The sequence below is a fragment of the Raphanus sativus genome, chromosome 4 (genome assembly GCF_000801105.2).
Source record: "Raphanus sativus cultivar WK10039 chromosome 4, ASM80110v3, whole genome shotgun sequence".
NCBI classification, from domain to species: domain Eukaryota; kingdom Viridiplantae; phylum Streptophyta; class Magnoliopsida; order Brassicales; family Brassicaceae; genus Raphanus; species Raphanus sativus.
In genome coordinates, this window is record NC_079514.1 from 16485240 (window position 1) to 16505392 (window position 20153).

At 30.5% G+C, this 20153-nt stretch overlaps 3 protein-coding genes across 3 annotated transcripts; 1 reads left to right on the forward strand and 2 right to left on the reverse strand.

The window, feature by feature from the left end:
* Positions 1 to 8095: 8095 nt before the first annotated feature.
* LOC108851954 (binding partner of ACD11 1) lies at positions 8096 to 10138 on the reverse strand. The gene is made up of 5 exons (XM_018625434.2): positions 9926 to 10138; positions 9457 to 9560; positions 9287 to 9365; positions 8955 to 9035; positions 8096 to 8880 (listed from the first exon to the last, which is right to left on the reverse strand). The coding sequence occupies exons 1-5, from the start codon at positions 9929 to 9931 to the stop codon at positions 8188 to 8190; spliced, it is 963 nt and encodes a 320-aa protein (XP_018480936.1). The 5' UTR covers positions 9932 to 10138; the 3' UTR covers positions 8096 to 8187.
* Positions 10139 to 11182: 1044 nt separating this feature from the next.
* On the forward strand, positions 11183 to 12917 carry LOC108855625 (syntaxin-22). The gene is made up of 7 exons (XM_018629489.2): positions 11183 to 11519; positions 11598 to 11691; positions 11799 to 11938; positions 12063 to 12125; positions 12210 to 12367; positions 12449 to 12549; positions 12626 to 12917. Exons 1-7 carry the CDS (start codon positions 11329 to 11331, stop codon positions 12689 to 12691), a joined length of 813 nt encoding a protein of 270 aa, XP_018484991.1. The 5' UTR covers positions 11183 to 11328; the 3' UTR covers positions 12692 to 12917.
* A 62-nt stretch (positions 12918 to 12979) lies between these two features.
* Positions 12980 to 14299, reverse strand: LOC108855624 (uncharacterized). The gene is made up of 4 exons (XM_018629488.2): positions 14030 to 14299; positions 13605 to 13947; positions 13394 to 13536; positions 12980 to 13294 (listed from the first exon to the last, which is right to left on the reverse strand). The coding sequence occupies exons 1-4, from the start codon at positions 14114 to 14116 to the stop codon at positions 12998 to 13000; spliced, it is 870 nt and encodes a 289-aa protein (XP_018484990.1). The 5' UTR covers positions 14117 to 14299; the 3' UTR covers positions 12980 to 12997.
* Between the last annotated feature and the right edge of the window lie 5854 nt (positions 14300 to 20153).

Genomic DNA, 20153 nt, shown 5'->3' on the forward strand with positions numbered 1-20153 from the left:
TTTAAAGTAATTTTGTTTCTTCAAATCCTAATCAAATATATTTGTAGAATAATTATTTCAAATATTTTAATGAATAATTATTATCTATAATAAGATGTGTTAAAATATATAATGATTGAAATTATTTATTCTTAGATGATAAAACGAATTTTGAAAAAAATAAAAAATTAGTTAATTGAAAAATATTATTTTAAAATGATTTAATTGTAATTTTTTCAGAAAAAATATTTGAAAAAATAATTTATATAATAATAATTTTCGTTTCAAACATTTCAATGAATATCATAATAATAAAGTAGATATGAAACTTTCCATAGCGAGCCACGTCTCCTCCCCTCCTATGCCCAAACTTTGACACGTGTCCAGCAGAGAGACTCTTATTTTTCTTGCTTTTGTTTCGCGTGTTCTTCTTCTTAACTTGTGTAGTGTTGGGCTTTTTTTCATTCGCTGGGCCATAACCATGGCAAAGCATATACAGATGAATTAAATGTGCAACGTCTTTTGCAACGTGTCGTTTCTCTGCATTGTTCTAACTTTGCTTAATGCGTAAATGTTTTCTTCTCGGACCCTCAACTAAGATATTTGTCTTTACTATATGCTGCAGGGACGCTGTGTCTCTAGCTTTGGGCCTGGAAGCTCAAAAGGTGAAGCAGAGGAAGCTTGAAGAGAGTACTAAAAAAACGTGGATGCCTGGTTTCTAACAAAAACAAATCAAAATACAGAGAAGGGTGGTCCAGGTTTTTCAAATACTTCTTTGTAGAGACCTTTAATCTTCTGGTGTTGAAATACTTATACTATTTGCAAGCAATCTCTTCTTTAATTTCGACTGAACCTAACTACAAAAGTGTATGTACCCACCCAGGCAAGCATATTCAAAGCATCACAACATATCATTATAAAGAAAATATAGACAACTTTGATGATCTCGAAGAAGTCTCAACAGACACCAAAAAGTAACAAATAAGAAATAAATCTATCAAATATCAACCTGTGTAATTGCTTTGATGAACCAAGTAACATAACCCCCCATGGGTATCTTTCAAAATGATAAAAGCTTTGATAGCTATTGCTATGCCCTGAATAATTATTGGTCTCGAAGGAGGCACCTAAATTTGAGCGTCAGAGAGGTTTTAGTCTAGGGAGAACTTCTTTCTTCCTGTCTCTCGCTCGCATCCGTATAAGATTCAGAAGGTTATAAGGTTAATATATATATATATATATATATATATATATGTATATATCTAGAATTTATTAAATGGTTATGCTAGCACAATTGTCCGTTAAAAGCTTCGTCAAGCCAAGCTGCATACATAATTTAAGATCGGAGATGGATTTAAAGTAAGATATCTATGATTATAGGCTTTACAGCTCGGTACATATTGCAAAAACTGATTTAAAAATTGAGCCCAACTCTTAATACTTAAGACTCAAGCAACAAATAACTACTCAAAGAGCCAGCCACCACCAGATGTGATCTCGAGCCTAAACCAAATCAAACACACTTTAACCCTGATTTTGGTGAACAAAAAAAAACACACATAATTTATTTTTTCATCGATCTTTTATTATCTTCACTTCATTGATTATGGTATGAACTCCAACTTCAGAAAGATATTGGTTACACATGACACACATAACGAAAGAAGTAATTTGTTCCAATATTATTCACATTTTTCAATATAAAAATAGATATTGACTGGTTAGCACTTAGCATACATGATTAAGCGCCTGAGATTCCATGGCTTTTTTCCATGCATTCTTGACATAACTACTCCTAGATCTTTCAATTAAGAACCAAAAGAGGAAATCTAAAAAAAATTGGTTGAACATATACACAAAGATAAACTACAAGGCTGCATTATAAGTTGCAAAGAACCTGTGTAAAGCATTCCTTCATCTACCTGCATCATATCATCACCCCAATTCCTCCATGAGCTGATTGTTACCATTTGAGAAAACAATCACTAAAACACTGCATAGAGAATGGAATACTCTCTAACCAGCCAAAGAGGTATGTATACTTTAGGTAGTGTTAATCTACAAGCTGTTATGTGATTTCACCATTACTTTCTAACTTCCAAATTCACCAATGTATTGTTTTCTTTTAGATAAACAAACAATAAGCCTCCCATTTAAACTTCCTTCCAAAACTTCCATTCTGAACAAAATCTCTGTTTAACTAAATCATATCATGAGAACATTCAAACAATGTTGTATAAGACCATGCTAATCAAAAATGAATAACACTTTCCACAACAACTGAGAACAAACTTCTACAACAACATCAAACAACTCAGTATTATTCATATAAATTAACATGATACAACCACAAAACTAACTTTCCGCGCGAAGCGCGGACCAACCACTAGTGTAATTATAAAGATTATATTGAGTTTGATTATTCAAAGTTATTAATTAACATAATTATGTACATGATAGTTATATATTTAAAATTGTGATATCTATTAAGCTATCTCATAATTAAAAATATATATACAATGATAATGACAAACGATTTTGGTTAAAAATTAATTATAAATAAAATTTAATAGTATTTTAAAATCTTAAACAAAATAAAATTGTAAAAGATTATTCGATAGTAATTTTTCTTTTTAATATTGTGACATGTGTTAGAATATGTCATGATTAAAAATTTATATACTAAAAAGATCAAAACAATGAATTTCGAAAATAATATTGGAAATTTATTTAATAGTAAAACTAAAATTTAAAATTTATTTAATAGTAACTGTTCTATTCAAATAACAGTCTATAACTAATATTATTTGAAAAATAATTAAAATTGAAGTATTTGTTAAAAAAAAATATATATATATATATATATATATACTATTCAAAACATTGTGATTATTGAAATAGAAATATTAATCAAAATTTATGAAAGAAAATAGATTATTATTACTAAAATAAGTCACCAATATATACTGAAAAATCCAAGAACTAATGTGAATTTTTTTAAATCTTTTTATATATTCATGAAACTAAAACATCAAATAAAACACGTGCAACGCACGGGTCCATATCTAGTGGATAATAAAGGAATGAATGAGAATATTGAATTTGGTGCTGAAAAAACTGTTTGAATAAAATAAAATATTGTATATGTACTATTATAAAGTATATGAAAATTTAACCAAATTTTTTTAAAAAATATTATAAGATTTCTGCTTTTTTTAGGGTCAACCGGTAGGTTAACGGTGGATTTTTGAATTTTATTAGGTTCTTAATTAATAGGGTTTCATTAAATTCCGATTTTTTTAGAAAATATCACCAAGTAGAACCTCTCATAGAATGCTACATGAAGAACATAAGCTAGTCTGGATTATATATGGCCATCGGGTCTACTGGTTCGACCGTGGGTTCGGATTAGATCTAAAACACTGCTTATATCTTAATTCGTCTGTAAACCACATATGTACCCTGCTAAAAAGAGTTAAATAATTTGTAAAAATATAATATTTTCTTCGCACCATATATATGTAGATGCACTATTAGTCATCAGCATTCGGTTTTGGTTCAGATATTTTGGTTTTTTGAAGTTGTTGTTTTAGAATTTAGAAACTGTTCCGGCATTTATAAAATTCGGTTCGGTTTCAATTTATTTTGGTTATTTATTCAATATAGTAGCAAAATTGAAAACCAGTTAATATCCAAAACAAATTGGGTCCAATTCAGTTTTTCGATTCTGATATTTTGGGTAATTAATGATTTATAGATAAAATATCATATAGTTTGGTGTTTTCAGTTTCGATATCAGGTAATTCAGGTTGTTTGGATAAAAATATCAGATTACTCAAATAATTTGTAATGTTTTCAATAAAAAATATTTGGGCAATTTGATTTTTAGGATAATTCAGGTTTATAGATAATATTTAGGATATTATTTTATAAACTACATATAACTAATATTTATAAGTATATAATTTTTATTTTAATAATTCAGGTACCCATTTAGTTCTCCATTTGGTTTTAATTTTTTGTTTTCAGAGATATATGATATGTTTGGTTTATAAAATTCAGTTTTGATATCAATAAATGTGTCAAACCTACAATATCTTATATAGAAATTCATTTAAAAAGAGATATGTGCTTTACAAGCGCGAACAATATTTGAAAGAAACGGATTGTTGTTCAATGTTGATAACAAGAAAGAGAAGACTTATAGTTGGCAATAGAACTTGCTATAAAATGATTAGCAATGAAAAAGTAGAATCTCAAAAAGAAAATCATAGGGACAATTAAAAATAACACAAAAGACAGAACTAATACAAATTAAACTTCCCAAATAGCATATCTTACAGTCTTTTGTAAAACTAGTTACTATAAGATAATGATATAGTTATTTTACTTCATACAATCAAAAGAGAGAGAAAAACAGAGAATTGGAATGTAACGATTGTAGATTCTTGTTGACAAAAAAAGACCATTGTAGATTTATCTAAGAGCATCTCCAATGTATTACTCGATTTTAAATGGTGCAACTGTAAAATGGAGTTATGTTTTACTCTAATGCATTACTCCATTTTTTACTCCAAAAAAGTATTTACAAATGATTCTATTTTTATTTAGTAGATAATTATTATTAACACCTTCAACTTATAAAAATATAACTGTTAATCCAACTATTTTATGTTTATAAAACTTCCATAAAAATGGATTTTATTTAAATAAACATTTATTATTTAAAAATACAATAAAGTCCCTACAATAAATCATAAAAATATATAAGATTACCATATTTTGTTTTAGTAGTGAGCATTAGAATATTTTCCCACAGATGATAAACTAATGTATTTTGTAATGAACAGTGAGATTTTTTATCTTTGATTTTCTTAAATCAAACAATAAAATTCTGAAATTGCACATTTTCATCTTCTGCAATTTCAACTTCTACGGGTAAAGCTTTTTTCCAACTTCAATTGTACAATTTTCATCATATGTAATATTCTTAATTCAAAAACAAAATTATGTAATCAACAATGAGATTTTTTATCTTTGATTATTAAAGCAAACAAGAAAATTCTGAAATAGCATCATTTTCATCTTCTGCAATTTCAATACAATTTCCATCATATGTAATATTCTTAATTCAAAAACAAATTTTTGAATGAATAAAAGGAAATAAATAAGAAAATAAAGTTTTGTTTTGTGATTTGAATTTCGTACGTGATCCAAATGTTTATGCATATATCAAGCTCAACAAGTACAAATATTATCAAATATTATCATATGAAAACGTTGATACACAAGATAAACAAACTCATCTATTTAGTTTGAACAATACTTCAGCGATCTTAATAGTTCCGAAAGCAAATTGCCGGATCATTAAATCGTTTATTTTATATTATTTATGTCTACTTCTGATTTTTATTAGTGCATGCATCTTTTATGTGAAATTATTATGTAATCTTTGTGGAATATCATATTTGTTTTCATGTTATTTTATCATTTTAATTGTTATTTGTATGAAATAAAAACATTCAAAATTAAAATGACAATTTAATAAATAAATAAAAAATCAACTCATAAATACCCCGATTAAAAAATTCTTTCTGGATCATAGCATATTTCACTAATCACGAAGAAACAAAAGGCTTGAGAAATTTCAGGTGATCTAAAAAATGGAAAACTGATTATTTTTTATTCAACATTTGTAAGTTATATTGTTATCATATTTTTATCTTATTTGACACCACAAACACAATGACCGGAATCGTAAAAAGCGACAACTTTTTTTCCAGAATGTGCACATTTGCTTAGACAATGTGAGAGACTTATCCAGGGACAAATACAGCTACCAAATAGACATGCAAGAAGTACTGGACACGGTTGTTTCGCGTATCTGCAGTCTATGTTTCCTCGACACTTACTTTATGTCATAGTTATACCTTCATAATAGATTATCCCAAAAAACAATTCAAATAAATAGGTGTTTAACATAAGCAATGACATGAAACCCCACTTGCCCTCCCCTCCTCACCTTAAAATGTATACAATTATATATTATGTATGTACAACATCAAATTTTAATTAATATATTTGATTCTAATCTAAAACTAAAACCCCATACAATTTGATCAAGATTAGATGACTGGTTTTATTTTGGTTTCTTTTTTACAGAAATAGATGAACCCACACCAAAGAAACTGAAATTTATCCCTCCTACATAACATAATTCATTTGATGAAAATTAACAAATTTTAGACTAAACCTCATACAATTCAAACTAAATGGAAAGTGGCATTTACTTGAAACAACAGAATACCACCATATTAAGATACATGAAATTCACCTATATGTTACTGTCATCAAATATGGATATATATATATATAATTTACACAAATACTTTTTTTACTGAAGGCATTATCTACACAAATACTCGTGTGTTTCTTCATGTAGATTCATATTGATATCGTACTGAAAAATCAAACATTTAAATTAGGATTCACAGACGGCAGCTACAAGGAACAAGACCAAGAAAAAGGTTGCTTTGTTTGAGTTCATCTCTTTACTTTGGTTACTATATTCAATTTTTTTGTGAACCATAGCAATTTTTTCTATAGTTATATATGATTTGTGAGTATGAGGGTACAATCAATATGACACTATTTACCATAACTTATATAATTAATTTTTGTTTTCTTTTTTATGATTAATTTCTTATACAAGAAGTCTGGTTAATATGATCACTAGACATATGTAATATTGATATTTTACCATGGATTACAATTTATAATCTACATATGCACGTATGGAGTATTAATGATTACTGATTACATTTTAATATATTTCAGAGAAAATAAAAATCTATATTTAAGAAAATTCTTATATTTTAAAAATGTCTTTTACTAGTGAATAACATCTATTATATTTATAATTTTTTATTATAACCTTATTGTGTACTTAAAATAACCTTATTATGAGTTCTAGATTTACTATATCTCTTTCACATTTATAATTAATAACTATATCTTTTGAGTTGACTTTTACAGTAACAAATATATGTATTCTCTTCACCATGTGAAGTTTATTTCTCTTCACAAAACATGTGAAATTGGAAATATATATACAAAGGATAAAATAAAAAGATTCAGTAAATACCAACAAATTCTTGATAATAAGTTATAATTTCTGGAGAAAAATTAGCCGACCGGAAACTTTTCCTAGTGAAAACAAAAAGTTTCAAGCTGGAAAAATAAGGGAGGAAAGTCTCCGGTGTGGTGACTGACTCTCTTCTCTGAAGGTTTTGTTTTATAAAAAAAAAATAGCATCATTTTTCCATAACAAAACCATTTTTTTACCCAAAATATGTTTCTTTTTATTTGAGAGTATGAAAAAGGAGAAATATCTCATTTACTAAAAAAGAATGGCATATCGTCCTATTATTAACAAAGCCATTTGGGACTGTCATTATTGGAAGGATGCTTATACTGTCAGAAGAAGATTTACCACCAAAAGAATCAATTCTTAAGCTTCTTACAACTTCAAATGCAAACTGTCTCCAAATCCTATATGAAGGTCTTATGTTGGATAAAATATTATTGTTGTCCTGTAGATTCACTATAGATATCTCCTTATCAAGATGTTAGAATTGTAACACATCAAAAATGGACAAAAAATCTTAAGGAATGTTTTTCCTTGAAGCCAATTATCAGTTTAGAAGAAAAATTAACATCAATATTCAAAGAAGGTGCAAGCCTACTTGGTGTCATCTCACTTATCCTACATTCCTACCACATGCATTCAGATGTTATGAAACTAATCAATTACTCCAATGGCTTCCCCGACATACATGTTTGTAGAACAACTTATACAATAATAACCCATCATTTAGTGGACTCCCCCAGCAAAGATTCTCCTCTTTATGTTGAAACATATTTCTCTAATCTAATGCCTAAGTTGTTGACAAAGAAACAAAAGGGACTAATTTATGGATATTTTAAACAAGAACGTTATTTTTTCAATACCCTTGGCAACAACAAAATAAAAAAGAAGGTTTAACTTTCAGGAAACTCACCATTTTTTTGGAAATGAAGAGAAACAAGTAGAAAGAAGGTAAACAGCAACAATAGCAGCAGCAGCAGCAACAAAAATTAAATTCAGTGCTATTAGAACAAATAGCCATGCCCAGTATATTTCAAAAAAGTTGGAAGAAAGATTGTATTTCAAGGCTGTCCCGAAGCAACACTTGGAGTAGGCTCCTCCTGTTTATGTGGTAGCGGTTGCGGTTGCGATTCAGAGAAATTTGAATCGTGTTCTGGTTGGTCTAAAGCCTTTGGTGATTCAGAGAGTTTTGAATCTTGTTCTGGTTGGTCTAACGCCTTTGGTGATTCAGACAAATGAACACTAGCCACTTCTTCAACCTCTTTCTTCTTCCCTTCTTCCTCATGAGTCATTCCAACTTTCTCCTTCGCCTTTTGTCCAACTTCTTCTGCAGCTTTACTCACTTTTTCAAACGCACCAGTAACCCACGTGGTACCAGTCATAACATACCGGTTTTTCATTATGGTGGAGCCAGCATTGCTCACTGTTTGCTCGGCTGCAGCGATTGCTGATTTGGTTTTCTCTGTGACTTGAAACTTCTGATCAACTTCTTTGACTTTCCCACTTACAACAGTTGTCCCTGTGTTGATTTTCTCAGTGAACCCGATTCTCTTGTCGAAGGATGTGACTTTAGCTGAAGCTGTTGATGTTAGCTGATGCTTCTCATCAAGGCTTTTTGCTTTTGCTATTGCGTCTTTTCCAAGAATAAACCCTTTTGAAATCATATTGCGTACGACATCTTCAGCTTTTCTGAATACAGATACATCTTCCTTCGGAGGAGATGATGATGATTTGTCGCTCACTTCCGATGATTCCTAAGGAGACAAGAATTGAAAGTCACACAAGAGGGTTTTTGTGGTTCAGGAAATTGATCTTTTAACGAACTTACAATGGAAGCTAAAGCATCAGGAGGAAGTTGGTAATCTGGTGACATTGTGACCCTGACCGATGAATCAACAATTGTCGCTCCCTGCAAGCAAAATCAACATCAAAACAGCGGTCTGGAACATAGAAGTGGTCTAGTGCAAATATATTAAATTGAATATCAAATGCATGTTAAAATATTTTAGTTAGGGGTCTCAATTTATATAAAAGGTCATTTTAAATCGGAGTTTTGTTAGATTACGTAACTTTCACGTTATAACTGACGGGTCATGCATGAAACAAAAGTGCTACCAATAGTCAATGAACAAGGTTGAGAAAAAAAAAAGAGAAATTTACAGTGAGGAGAACTGCCGTTTCAGCTCCTTGTAAATCTTTGAATGTAACATATGCTATCTTAGAACCTCCTTCATTCTCGCTGTAGAAACCAAACCCAATAGAATGTTTTGTAAGAACTCGTAAGAGTTTATTTCAGTGAATTGTAGTTAAAAAAATTAAAAAAAACCAACCCTTGCATCTCTAGGTAAACAATCTCGCCGGAGAAAGAGAAGAATTCTTTGAGTTCTCGTTCTGTGGCTCCTAGAGAAACATTGCTAACTTTGACAGTTACCATCTGCAAATAGAAACAATGAAATCTTTTTTTTTTCAATCAGAACAGAGCAATGTTAAAACTATTTATTTCTAAAGTTAAGGATTTTGTTAGACTATGAATCATTTTACATTGCTTGTTATACAAGTATTTAAATCCAAAGATTTAATAGTTTCATAAAATAAATACTAACCACATTTTCTGAATGATTATGAGGTTCTTGATCCGTAAAATGTACACTCCCTAGGGAGAGGCTATTAGGCTATTACTAATCACATTTTCAGTATCTCCAAAAATTTAGCGATTGTTAATGTAGATTTGGCCAATTTCAACAGATCTATTCGTATCAGATCACAATCATACAAATATGAGACGAGAAAGAAACTCACCGACATTACGAAAAAACGCTTATAAATCTGATGTAACGGAAGATTTTCTCTTTAACCAACAACGGACTAATTTGAAGAAAGAAAAATATGTTGGTGTGAGAAACAAAAAATGTGAATTCTATTTATATAGAGAAAATGGCACTGGTGACCGTCCGGGAAATTCTTCTCTCGCCGGCGACTTCATACGTGTGAAGGGGGAGAGAAGGTTGTCGTGCGTAGAGCTTTTTGCTTTGTCGGGAACGGTTCGATTTAATTAAATAACAACATATACTATTTTATACAAAGACGTGACATAATCACTTTATCCACCAATTACTACTATCCACGTCGGACGTGGTCGAGCCGTTTTTGACTTGTAAAGTAAACTCATCATTGAATATCTTCATGTTTTGTGACAAAAAAAAAGAATATCTTCATGTAATTAAAATTTCCCCCGTTGACAAAAGAATTACAATGTTCCCCCCACAGATTTATAAATAGTTATTAAACTGTGACTTATTTGAACCCAAAAAAAAAAACTGTGACTTATTGGTAAGTTTAAATACGGGTGAGGGACAAACTAAACTAGAACTAAGCGAAACTCATTCTAAAATAGGGCTTGACATTTTAATTTAGAGTGAGTTTGGTTCAGCTTTGGCTGATTCCTTTTTTTGGTTGATTCCAATTTTGACTATGTTTAATTTGTATTCCGTCTGATTTATGTTGAGCGTGCATCGAATTAGTTCTAGCTTGGATTTGGTGTAATTCACATAAAAGCAATTTATAAAACATAAAAGTATAAAACAAAACAAACATCCGTTTTGAGCATCACAATGGTAGAAAAATTAGTTTATATCAAAGGATGGTAATATCTCCATATCACGAATATATTATTTATGCCAATTACTAAATATACTGGTTTTGATTCAGTTCGGTGGTTTAAACTGAACTAAACCAAACGATTCAAGTTGTTAAAAAATGATAAAAATCCAATCGAATGGTTTGCATATACAGTATATACTTTTTTTGATTTGGTAAGGATTTGGTTCAGTTCAGGTTGATTTTTTTTCTCCACTCCTAACCCAAACCAAATCAAACCAAAATTATTAGATTTTCTGTACCTCGAAACGACAAAAGTATGTAAAACCTACACCAAAACAATAAAACGAAAAGAGAGATTAGAAAATTAAATAGAAATGAAAGGATCAGAAGGAAAAAAATCATTGATCTCGCCTTCCATCTCTTTAATCAGTTGTAAAAAAAAAAGAAAAAGAAAGAGAAACGCTTTTCAAGTTGTGTCTATCTGTCTCCACGATTCACGCCTTGAGTCTTGACCCCTCCTCCTCCTCCTCATCATCCCCCCACCCCCCTTCTCAACAAAAGCAATTCGTTCATCGTTGGAGAAATCAACGAGAGAAGAGAAGATGAGTTTTCAAGATTTAGAAGCAGGGAAAGGAGGAAGATCGAGGAAGATGAATGGCGGTGGTGGTCGCCAAGATTCGACGCAAGCCGTCGCTTCCGGTATCTTCCAGATCAATACCGGAGTCTCCACCTTTCAGCGGCTCGTTAACACGCTCGGTACTCCCAAAGATACCCCCGAGCTCCGTGACAAGCTGTATAAGACCCCCTCATTTTTTTTTTTTTTTTTTTTAATGTATTTCGTATTTTGAATGTTGATTTTGGGTATTACTAGGCACAAGACACGGTTGCATATTGGTCAGCTTGTGATGGACACTTCTGCTAAGCTTAAAGAAGCTAGTGAAACTGATCATCGAACCCGTGTCAATGTAAAACTTATCTAATCTTTCTTTATTTTATTTTTTTTTGGTTTTTGTTTGGAGTTTGATGATTTGTTATGTTGATTTTTTTTATTTTGGTTATTGTTGTGTTGTAGGCAAGTAAGAAGATTGCAGATGCAAAGCTTGCGAAGGACTTTCAAGCTGTGTTAAAAGAGTTTCAGAAAGCGCAACAGACTGCTGCTGAAAGAGAAACCGCTTATGCTCCTCTCCTCCCTCCTTCTTCTCTTCCCTCTAGGTATCTGACCTTTTTTTTTGTGTTATGTTCATGTTTGTTCTTATCAGAGACGATCAGGAAGACTGTTTATGTTGTTAGTCTGGTTTTAATGAATCATGTTTGTCTTTGCTTGATTAATATATAGCTATACAACGAGTGAAGTAGACAATATTCCTGAACAGAGGGCACAAGTTATGGAGTCAAAAAGGTTGTTAAAATCGTCTACACATCTCTACAAGTGTTGTGATGCAAAAATTTATATTCCTCTTGTTTGAATTGCTTGCACTTGCAGGCAGGAACTTGTATTGTTAGACAACGAGATTGCTTTCAACGAAGCTGTGATCGAAGAAAGAGAGCAAGGGATACAAGAAATCCATACTCAAATTGGAGAGGTTAACGAAATTTTCAAAGATCTCGCGGTTCTTGTTAACGACCAAGGAGTCATGATAGGTAAATATATATCTATTTAACAACATGCCCTCTCTGTTCTGCAGCCATTGAGCTCACATTCTTTTTTTTTTTAATTGGCAGATGATATTGGTACTCACATTGACAACTCTCGAGCTGCAACTGCTCAAGGAAAATCTCAGCTCGCTCAAGCCTCCAAAACCCAAAGATCAAACTCATCTCTGGTATAAAAAAAAACAGTCATCTTGGTTTATAGGAACTAGCGTTCTAATGTGTTGATCTTGTTGTTTTACAACGCAGACATGCTTGCTCTTGGTGATATTTGGCATTGTACTCCTGATCGTGATCATCGTACTCGCAGCTTGATTTTGGAAAAAGCAAGAACAAGTCTTTCAATGTGTTCAACGAGTGAGTGCGACTACTTTGGTATATAAAATATAAATTTGCAGACAAAAAGCGTAGAAGTTGGGTTTTGTATTGGTTCGGTTTGAGGATTTATTGGTGAATGTAACAGAGTGCGTGTGTGTGTGTTTGGTTTTCTTTGTGGTGCAAACTATTTGTTGCAAGATATTGGTTTAATTTTTTTTTCAAATGGTATTGAGAGTTGAGAGGAATCAAAAAACGGTTTGTCGAAGAGTATCACAATTCACAAAGAAGACGAAAAAAGCTGATTCATAACTGCTTGGTGTTCTTACAAGATTCAACCTTTGTGCTCAAGACAGAAGCAACAAGGATTGAAACTGCGGATAAAACCGCAGCCACAAATGTAACAACAGAAACATACTCGGTATGACTTCTGATTCCTGCAGGAATTTCCCAGACAACGGATCTGGCTTGGGTCTTTGATCTGCCTACTGACAAAACCAAACATCTTCTCTCTTCATGTTCCTCCTTTGGTACATGTCTAGAGCACAAGAACAAGTCTGGCTCTCCAAACTCCACTCTAGAGTATCCACTCTCGCCAATAGGCTGGTCAGAAAATCAGAGAAACAACGTTATCGACAATGATCCAAAACATGATATACAAAGTGTCCTTGTTCAATCTGAGAACTTGTGACACAAGTTTACCTGATATCGAGCATGTAAAGGAAGCTTAACGCTTATTTCACCATTTCCATTGATTTCGACATGAATCTCAACAACAGACCTGTTTGATCTGATCGAAGGCTGCTCGAGATCCGTGTCTCCAAACACAGAAACATCTCTGAAAGCTGCAAAAGATTAACAACTCCTTCAGAGATATTAGATCAAAAAGGCTTTTTAAATGATATTTTTTAACCTCTGCGTTGTTGAAGACTGTGAAGCTCAAAAGGATCAGCAAAAACACCCAAAGGCAACCGTTCAACGATCACAAGCTCGTGCAGCTGAGACTTTGAGTGAAAAGGACGAAGCTTGATGGTTGTGAGTAGATGACGATGCGAACCTTCACCTGTTATGTCTCTGTGTTGCAGCATTGCTACAGCAGGAGGAGCATCTTCATAAGAAATGTTCTCAGAACATTGTCGAAGACGCAGGAAGCTTCGAAACTCTAACTCGTTTAAGGAGGAGCTCTGTGTCGTGAAATAAGACTGCATGACGTAATGATCCGAGATACAAAACGTGTCCGAATCGGACATTCCAACCTGTAAGAAAATTTATATCGAATTCGATCTAATCTGAATCATTTTTGTCTGGAAAGTCAATCGAGAAGGAGATTTTGCTAACCTGAGTAGTTGAGATGGAATCAAAGCATGACATGGCGAAGAAGATGAAGATCGCGGATATCACCGACCTCCCGCGTTTGCTACCCATCGATTGTTTTTCCAAATCGTGAACTGGGAATGAGAGATAGAGAGAGAGACTAGATAACTCTGGATTCCTTTTGTTTCATAACTCTTCTTCAAGCTCTACACAGATCATTGTTCCGGTGAGGAGTAATGTTTTACTCGCCGGCGATCAACTGAATAAGTTGCCGGTCAAGCCAGCCCTATCTCGGCCCAGTTTCGTTTCTTAATGGGCCGATTCAGTCCTTTATGTTCAAGGGACACCTTAATTCTTTTTTTTTTTAACCACTCAGATGCTTGTTTTTTTTTCTTCCCAAATTGATAATATATTAAAGGATCAAAGTCCAACAGGTCCAAGTCCAAACTGTTACATCGAAACCCAGACGGCCTAACAAACCACCGTGGCCCAAGGGCTGAGATTTTCGCCGGAACACATCCGGAGACAAACCACCGCACCCAACATCGCCGCCCATCCTTTATCACCGAAGAGCTTCATCGAATTGACATCGAGATCTCATTCTGATTCAACTTAGCAACACTGGCGACTGTAAACCACACCCTTCCTCTGCTTCTTCTCTACCGTAGCTCCACCGCCGGAGAGCTTCAACCAAAGCCATATCGAGATCTCTTCCGCCGGAAACCGAAGCCAGAACACCGAAGAGAGCACCAAACCAAAACATAACAAAACCATAAATTCAGAAGCGACGAGGCTCGGCTGAGGAAGCCTCTATCCCCCGCGGGCTATAGCTGGCGACGGCGAAGCTGCGCAAGCCTTCACCTCCCGCAATCAAATTCCATTCATAGAAATCGAAATCGAAACCAAAAGAGAGAAACATACATGCTCAGAAGAAAACCTAAGAGATGACTCAAGACCGGACCGACGATGGCTAAGGGAGCCAACCCCATCGGCTGGGAAACCCTAGTTCGGCGGACTTCTCTAGAAAGAGGTCCAAATACTTTCTCTCTCTTGTGTCAGCTCAACCCGGCCTTTCCCTACGTTAACCACTCAGATGCTTGTTATATATATATATATATATATATATATATATATATATATATATATATATATTATATATATATATATATATATATACTAGGTGTTTTCCTGCACCATGTGCAGTAAAACTTTTTGAAAATATTTTTTAACAGATAAATATAAATCATATTTAATTTTTTATTAATATTATAATTTTTTTCTTATCAATATTTTAATATAAATTGATTTAACTGAACATTAAAATTAAGATAAAAAATTGTTTATTTTGAATTATATTTAAGAATGTGCATATATATATATTTAAAAATATAATCTTAGGTAGATTTTTTATCTATTTATTTTATTAAATATATTAAATAAATATATAAAATTGCATAATTGTTAAAATTTAAAATTAAACAATATTTGTAAAATTTGTAGATATATATAAGAAACTAATGATTTTACGATTTTATTTGATTTTATGATTTAATTTTTATAATTTTCTAAAAAATATGTATATATTTTTGAAATATTTTTAATTTAAAAGATATTTCGAAATTTGAAATGCCATAATTGAATATATTTATTTTAATGATGATTTATGAGTTATTACCATATTTTTAAAAAGTCCAAAAATATAAATTGATAATAAATGTAATATATGAGTTATTACCATATTTTAAAAAGTTTACCAAAATATAAATTAACATTAAATATAATTGCCCATGTCATATTAATCTATAAGACATGTCATCAATTTTAGTAGCCATGTCATATTATTTTTGTGAGAATGATTGTAGAGAAGACATGTGGCAAAATCACTTCTCAAATATAGTCTAGGGGAGGGGATATATATATATGCTTAACAAGTATTTATTTATATAAAAAACATTACACATAAAATAATAGAGACAAACAAAGTGTAAATCTGAAAAAACACATTGCATCACATGAAATAATATTTTTGAGGATGAGTTTATATTATTAGGCCAGGTCTCGAGAAAGACCCCTTTAAAAAAGAAGCTCTATATATTAAATGAAAAATCACTCATGACGTGTCGTTAATATAGGCAGTCTAAAATTATTTTTTATAATTTCATTGGTCGATAAATTTTAATTTTTATTTATTTTAATCAAATCTAAAAAAAAAAAAATCATATAATCAATTAATGTTAGTTGCCAAACTATTTACATAATTTATGCATAATCATTTATAGTATCAAATAATATCAGATATGAAAATTCTATATAATACTTCATCATTTTATTTTCATTAATAGTCCATTTATAAATTATATGAAGTATATTGTTAAAAAATTGTTAGTAAAATTAATATAGTAGCTTTATTTTTCTATTATAAACAATCGTAAAAAACGTTATTTTTCTATATAAGTCATAATATACATATATAAAACATATAAATTTAACAAATTATTTTCTTAAGTTATAAAACCATTTATTCAGACTTATGAAACTATTTAAAAGATTTATGAAACTATTTAAAGGATTCTAAAACTTCTGAGAAATAATTCATAAATTTTTAAAATTGTAAATATTTTATGTATTATTTATAATTGTATAGTTTCTTTCTAAGAGGTCTTAAATGTTATCAAATCAGAATCAATTGCAAAATATTATTTTTCTTACAAGTTCATCATTTTCAAAAACTTTTTTTTAAATCTCAAAAACAATTTTTTTTTCATTTTATCTAAAAGAAAGTAACCAGAAAAATTACATCGATCATAGAAAAATCCAAAGAATATTATGAATAAAAGTTTATTCCTAAATTATGAAATTTTTTATATTCTTAACTTTTTATTAAATCAACAGAACTCACATATATATTGTTTTTTCTTCTTAATATTTTTGTGTGCTTATACTTTAATTGCAAGTGTATGCCTATTTGTCACATTAGTTGATGTTTGGATTTTAATAATTTTATATGGACGAAAATTTGATCTACAAACCAATTAAATTATATATATATATATATATTCTAACAGTAATGTTATAAAACAATTTAATGAAATATTGATTTGTAAAAAGATGTAAAAAAAAATTAACTAAATACTACATAAATCCTATTTCAAATTTAAAAGTATTGATAAATAAATATGTTTAAAATTAGCTACCAAAAATTTACTTTCAGTTTTTAAAAAATTAAAATATATTATCGCAAATCGAAAACACATAATAATAAATTATATCAAAATTTGTATTAGCAAATTTGCGGACAACTACCTAATTATTGTTAAAAGTGAAAGCGCCCAAAATTTATTGTTAAAATGAAAAGACATAAATATTTTTTGGTGACGAAGCGAATTTAAGATTTTGAAATTGAATTCTGTTTTGTTATATATAACATAAATTGTTTATCTTTCAACGTCTAAACCTTTGTTCATTCGATAAACTGTTTCATTGCTAACCAAAAATTGGAAACGTTAAACTACATTCTTTTTCTAAAAAAAATTGAAACTACATAATGTTATTTTTTGAACTTTTACTTACTCGCTAATATGGTGTTGTCTTTTTTTTTTTGTTATAATCATATTTGACGTAACGGCAACATGTCTAGAGCGTTTTTTACAAGATCTTTGTTTGTCATAAGGCAAAATTGTGTTCATAGTCTGTATATGATGTCTAAATAAATGTGTTTCTCTGTGATCTTAAGAAATGAATTTTTCATAACTGCTTCAAAGTTGTAAAGATTTAAGATTTTTGGTTCCGATCATGTGTGTTTGCATTTGTATGTAGTACTTGTTTTAACGTAGCAATTATGTGTTATCATTATTTATCATATGTCATATACGAATGTTAAAAGGTTAAAAGCAAAACGTAAACTAAGTTTTGTCTTCTTTGTTGCCTTTTTTTTGGTCGACGTCTTCTTTTGCTTTTCACGTTTAATTTAACAAATTCCAAGAAAAGTTCTGGTACGCACAAAATCATTACCTTTAAAGACGAACACATTGCTGAAACGCATACTCTATGAATATAAAAACAAAGCAAGACCTAATGGGATACCATTTTGAATTGTCCAACGCCAAAGTTTTGGATTGGAATGAAAAATGTAGGTCCGTTGTGGTGGTGGAGATGATTGATCGATATATGATGGCCCATTTATTCTTTATTTTCTAAAAAATCCCTTTATATTACGAAATTCTCCTATAAAACATTTAATTAACTAAAAGTACTCAGTAGGTATGCACGCTGTCTAATCTTTATTAACTTTAGGAAGAAGAATCCATATTTCGACTTCATCTTACAGTATAGAAATAAGTATATACATATTGGAGCTTAAGGAATTTTATAATGATTTAAAAATTTTAGTTACAAATACGTATCACGATTCACGATATCAATTAACTTTTTTTGAATTGTATTCCATAAATAACAATATTATTTGCAAACTTTAATTCTCAATAAATAACAATATTGTGGGAAAAGAGAAGCCTTTTAGGAAGTTGAGTAAATGGAAACCCAACTTTGTTCATATGCTTTTAATTTTTATTTTAAAATTTGCCAAGCATAACTAGCACTGGTATTACTTTCTCCTATATATATTTGTGCTACAAAACTCATATATTTTCAACAGCTCTCTACGTTCATTTTCTCTCCCAAGAATAAGAAAAAAAGATTCTGATTCGATTCAAGCCAAGATCGACGACTAACGTTCATGTTTAAAGGTCTCGTATCGAAATATACATGCATATGATACATACTTGTCTTCATGCCTGGCTCCCTGTATGCCACAAGTGGATATTGATTTTGGTTGAAAAAATCAGCTGCCAGTGGCGTACAAGGAGTCAAGCATGACCTAGAACAGATGGTAACTCGTTTACATATGCGTGCATATATGTGTGTTTGATTTGGATTTCTGTTTTTAAGTTTATTTTTGAGTTTTAATCGTAAATGAAACAAGTTTTATATGGATTTATATTTTATCATCTGTTTCTTAAAACGGTTTGATTTTCCCGCTTTGGTTCAACTTTAATCCTGGTTTCTTACATAGCTACTTGATCAAGATTATATATGGGACGTTTTCTTTTGTTCATAATAAATTTTATATATATATATATATATACGGTATTGAAGTGATTTGTTTTGAGTTCTCAATTAACATCAGAACCAATGGAGTAAGCCATTCTCAAGAAAAAAAAACCATCAGAATAAATGGTTTGTGCTAAAGTTTTCTTCATTTTCTATGTTTTGCGGATAGCAGTTTAAATTAACATTTGTTTAGAAGAGTAATCAGTTTATGTTTTATTATTATATTATGAAAATGATTCATGGCGGTCAAAAAGACTATGGATTCCGGAAAGAAAAAGCGTTTAATAAAATTTCGGTGATAGACACGAAAGGTTACCAATCAATCAGAATATATTGTTGACTTCATATTTGAGTTTTGGGAACAAAAGAAAAATCAGAATCGAGGCGTTAATTAAGTTTTTCAAATTTGAATTGTATACAAAGCCCACAACTAATCACGGAACATTGATTATTTCTAACCATTGCCATAATTAGTTAAGAACAAAATTGTGTCAAGAAAATCTAATATAAGGCATCTCTAACCCTATTCTATATTCTAATCCAAACATCATTTTAGAGTAAAATCTTTTTCAACTCAATCTATTTTCAACTCCAAAATAGAGTAATGGCTAATATTACTTCATTTATGGAATAATCTTACTCATTACTTATTATTCCATTTTGGTAAATGGAGTAATCTTACTCATTACTTATTACTCCATTTTGGTGTTAAATCTTTTTTTATTTGTCAAATGATCCTTTAAATCTTTAATGTTTTTTATTTTTACTTAAATAATATTTTAAAATGATATAATAACATAAGAAAACAATATATCACATTATTTAATAATTTTACATAAAAATAAGGGAAAATTTGGATAAATACCTTATAATGAGATTATTTTGATAAATACCATCACTTAATTTGTTTTGAAAACTACACTTTCTACTAATAGAATTGACTAAATTATCCTTATTAAATGTTTTAAACTATCCTAATATTCAAATTAAAAAAAATATAAATGAAAACTTGATGGACCACCAAATTAGGATTCTAAAT

What these genes read in the sequence shown, in the direction of transcription:
- LOC108851954 (XM_018625434.2), bottom strand. An exon ending in GTTTACCTAGAGATGCAAGG is followed by an intron (nt 9,366 to 9,456) that starts GTTGGTTTTTTT and finishes TGGTTTCTACAG; the next exon opens with CGAGAATGAAGGAGGTTCTA. An exon ending in AAACGGCAGTTCTCCTCACT is followed by an intron (nt 9,036 to 9,286) that starts GTAAATTTCTCT and finishes TTTTGCTTGCAG; the next exon opens with GGAGCGACAATTGTTGATTC.
- LOC108855625 (XM_018629489.2), top strand. Translation starts at nt 11,329, where the DNA reads ATGAGTTTTCAAGATTTAGAAGCAGGGAAAGGAGGAAGATCGAGGAAG. An exon ending in CCTTCTTCTCTTCCCTCTAG is followed by an intron (nt 11,939 to 12,062) that starts GTATCTGACCTT and finishes ATTAATATATAG; the next exon opens with CTATACAACGAGTGAAGTAG. An exon ending in CGACCAAGGAGTCATGATAG is followed by an intron (nt 12,368 to 12,448) that starts GTAAATATATAT and finishes TTTAATTGGCAG; the next exon opens with ATGATATTGGTACTCACATT.
- LOC108855624 (XM_018629488.2), bottom strand. Translation starts at nt 14,116, where the DNA reads ATGGGTAGCAAACGCGGGAGGTCGGTGATATCCGCGATCTTCATCTTC. An exon ending in ATTCCATCTCAACTACTCAG is followed by an intron (nt 13,948 to 14,029) that starts GTTAGCAAAATC and finishes ATTTTCTTACAG; the next exon opens with GTTGGAATGTCCGATTCGGA. An exon ending in CAGTCTTCAACAACGCAGAG is followed by an intron (nt 13,537 to 13,604) that starts GTTAAAAAATAT and finishes AATCTTTTGCAG; the next exon opens with CTTTCAGAGATGTTTCTGTG.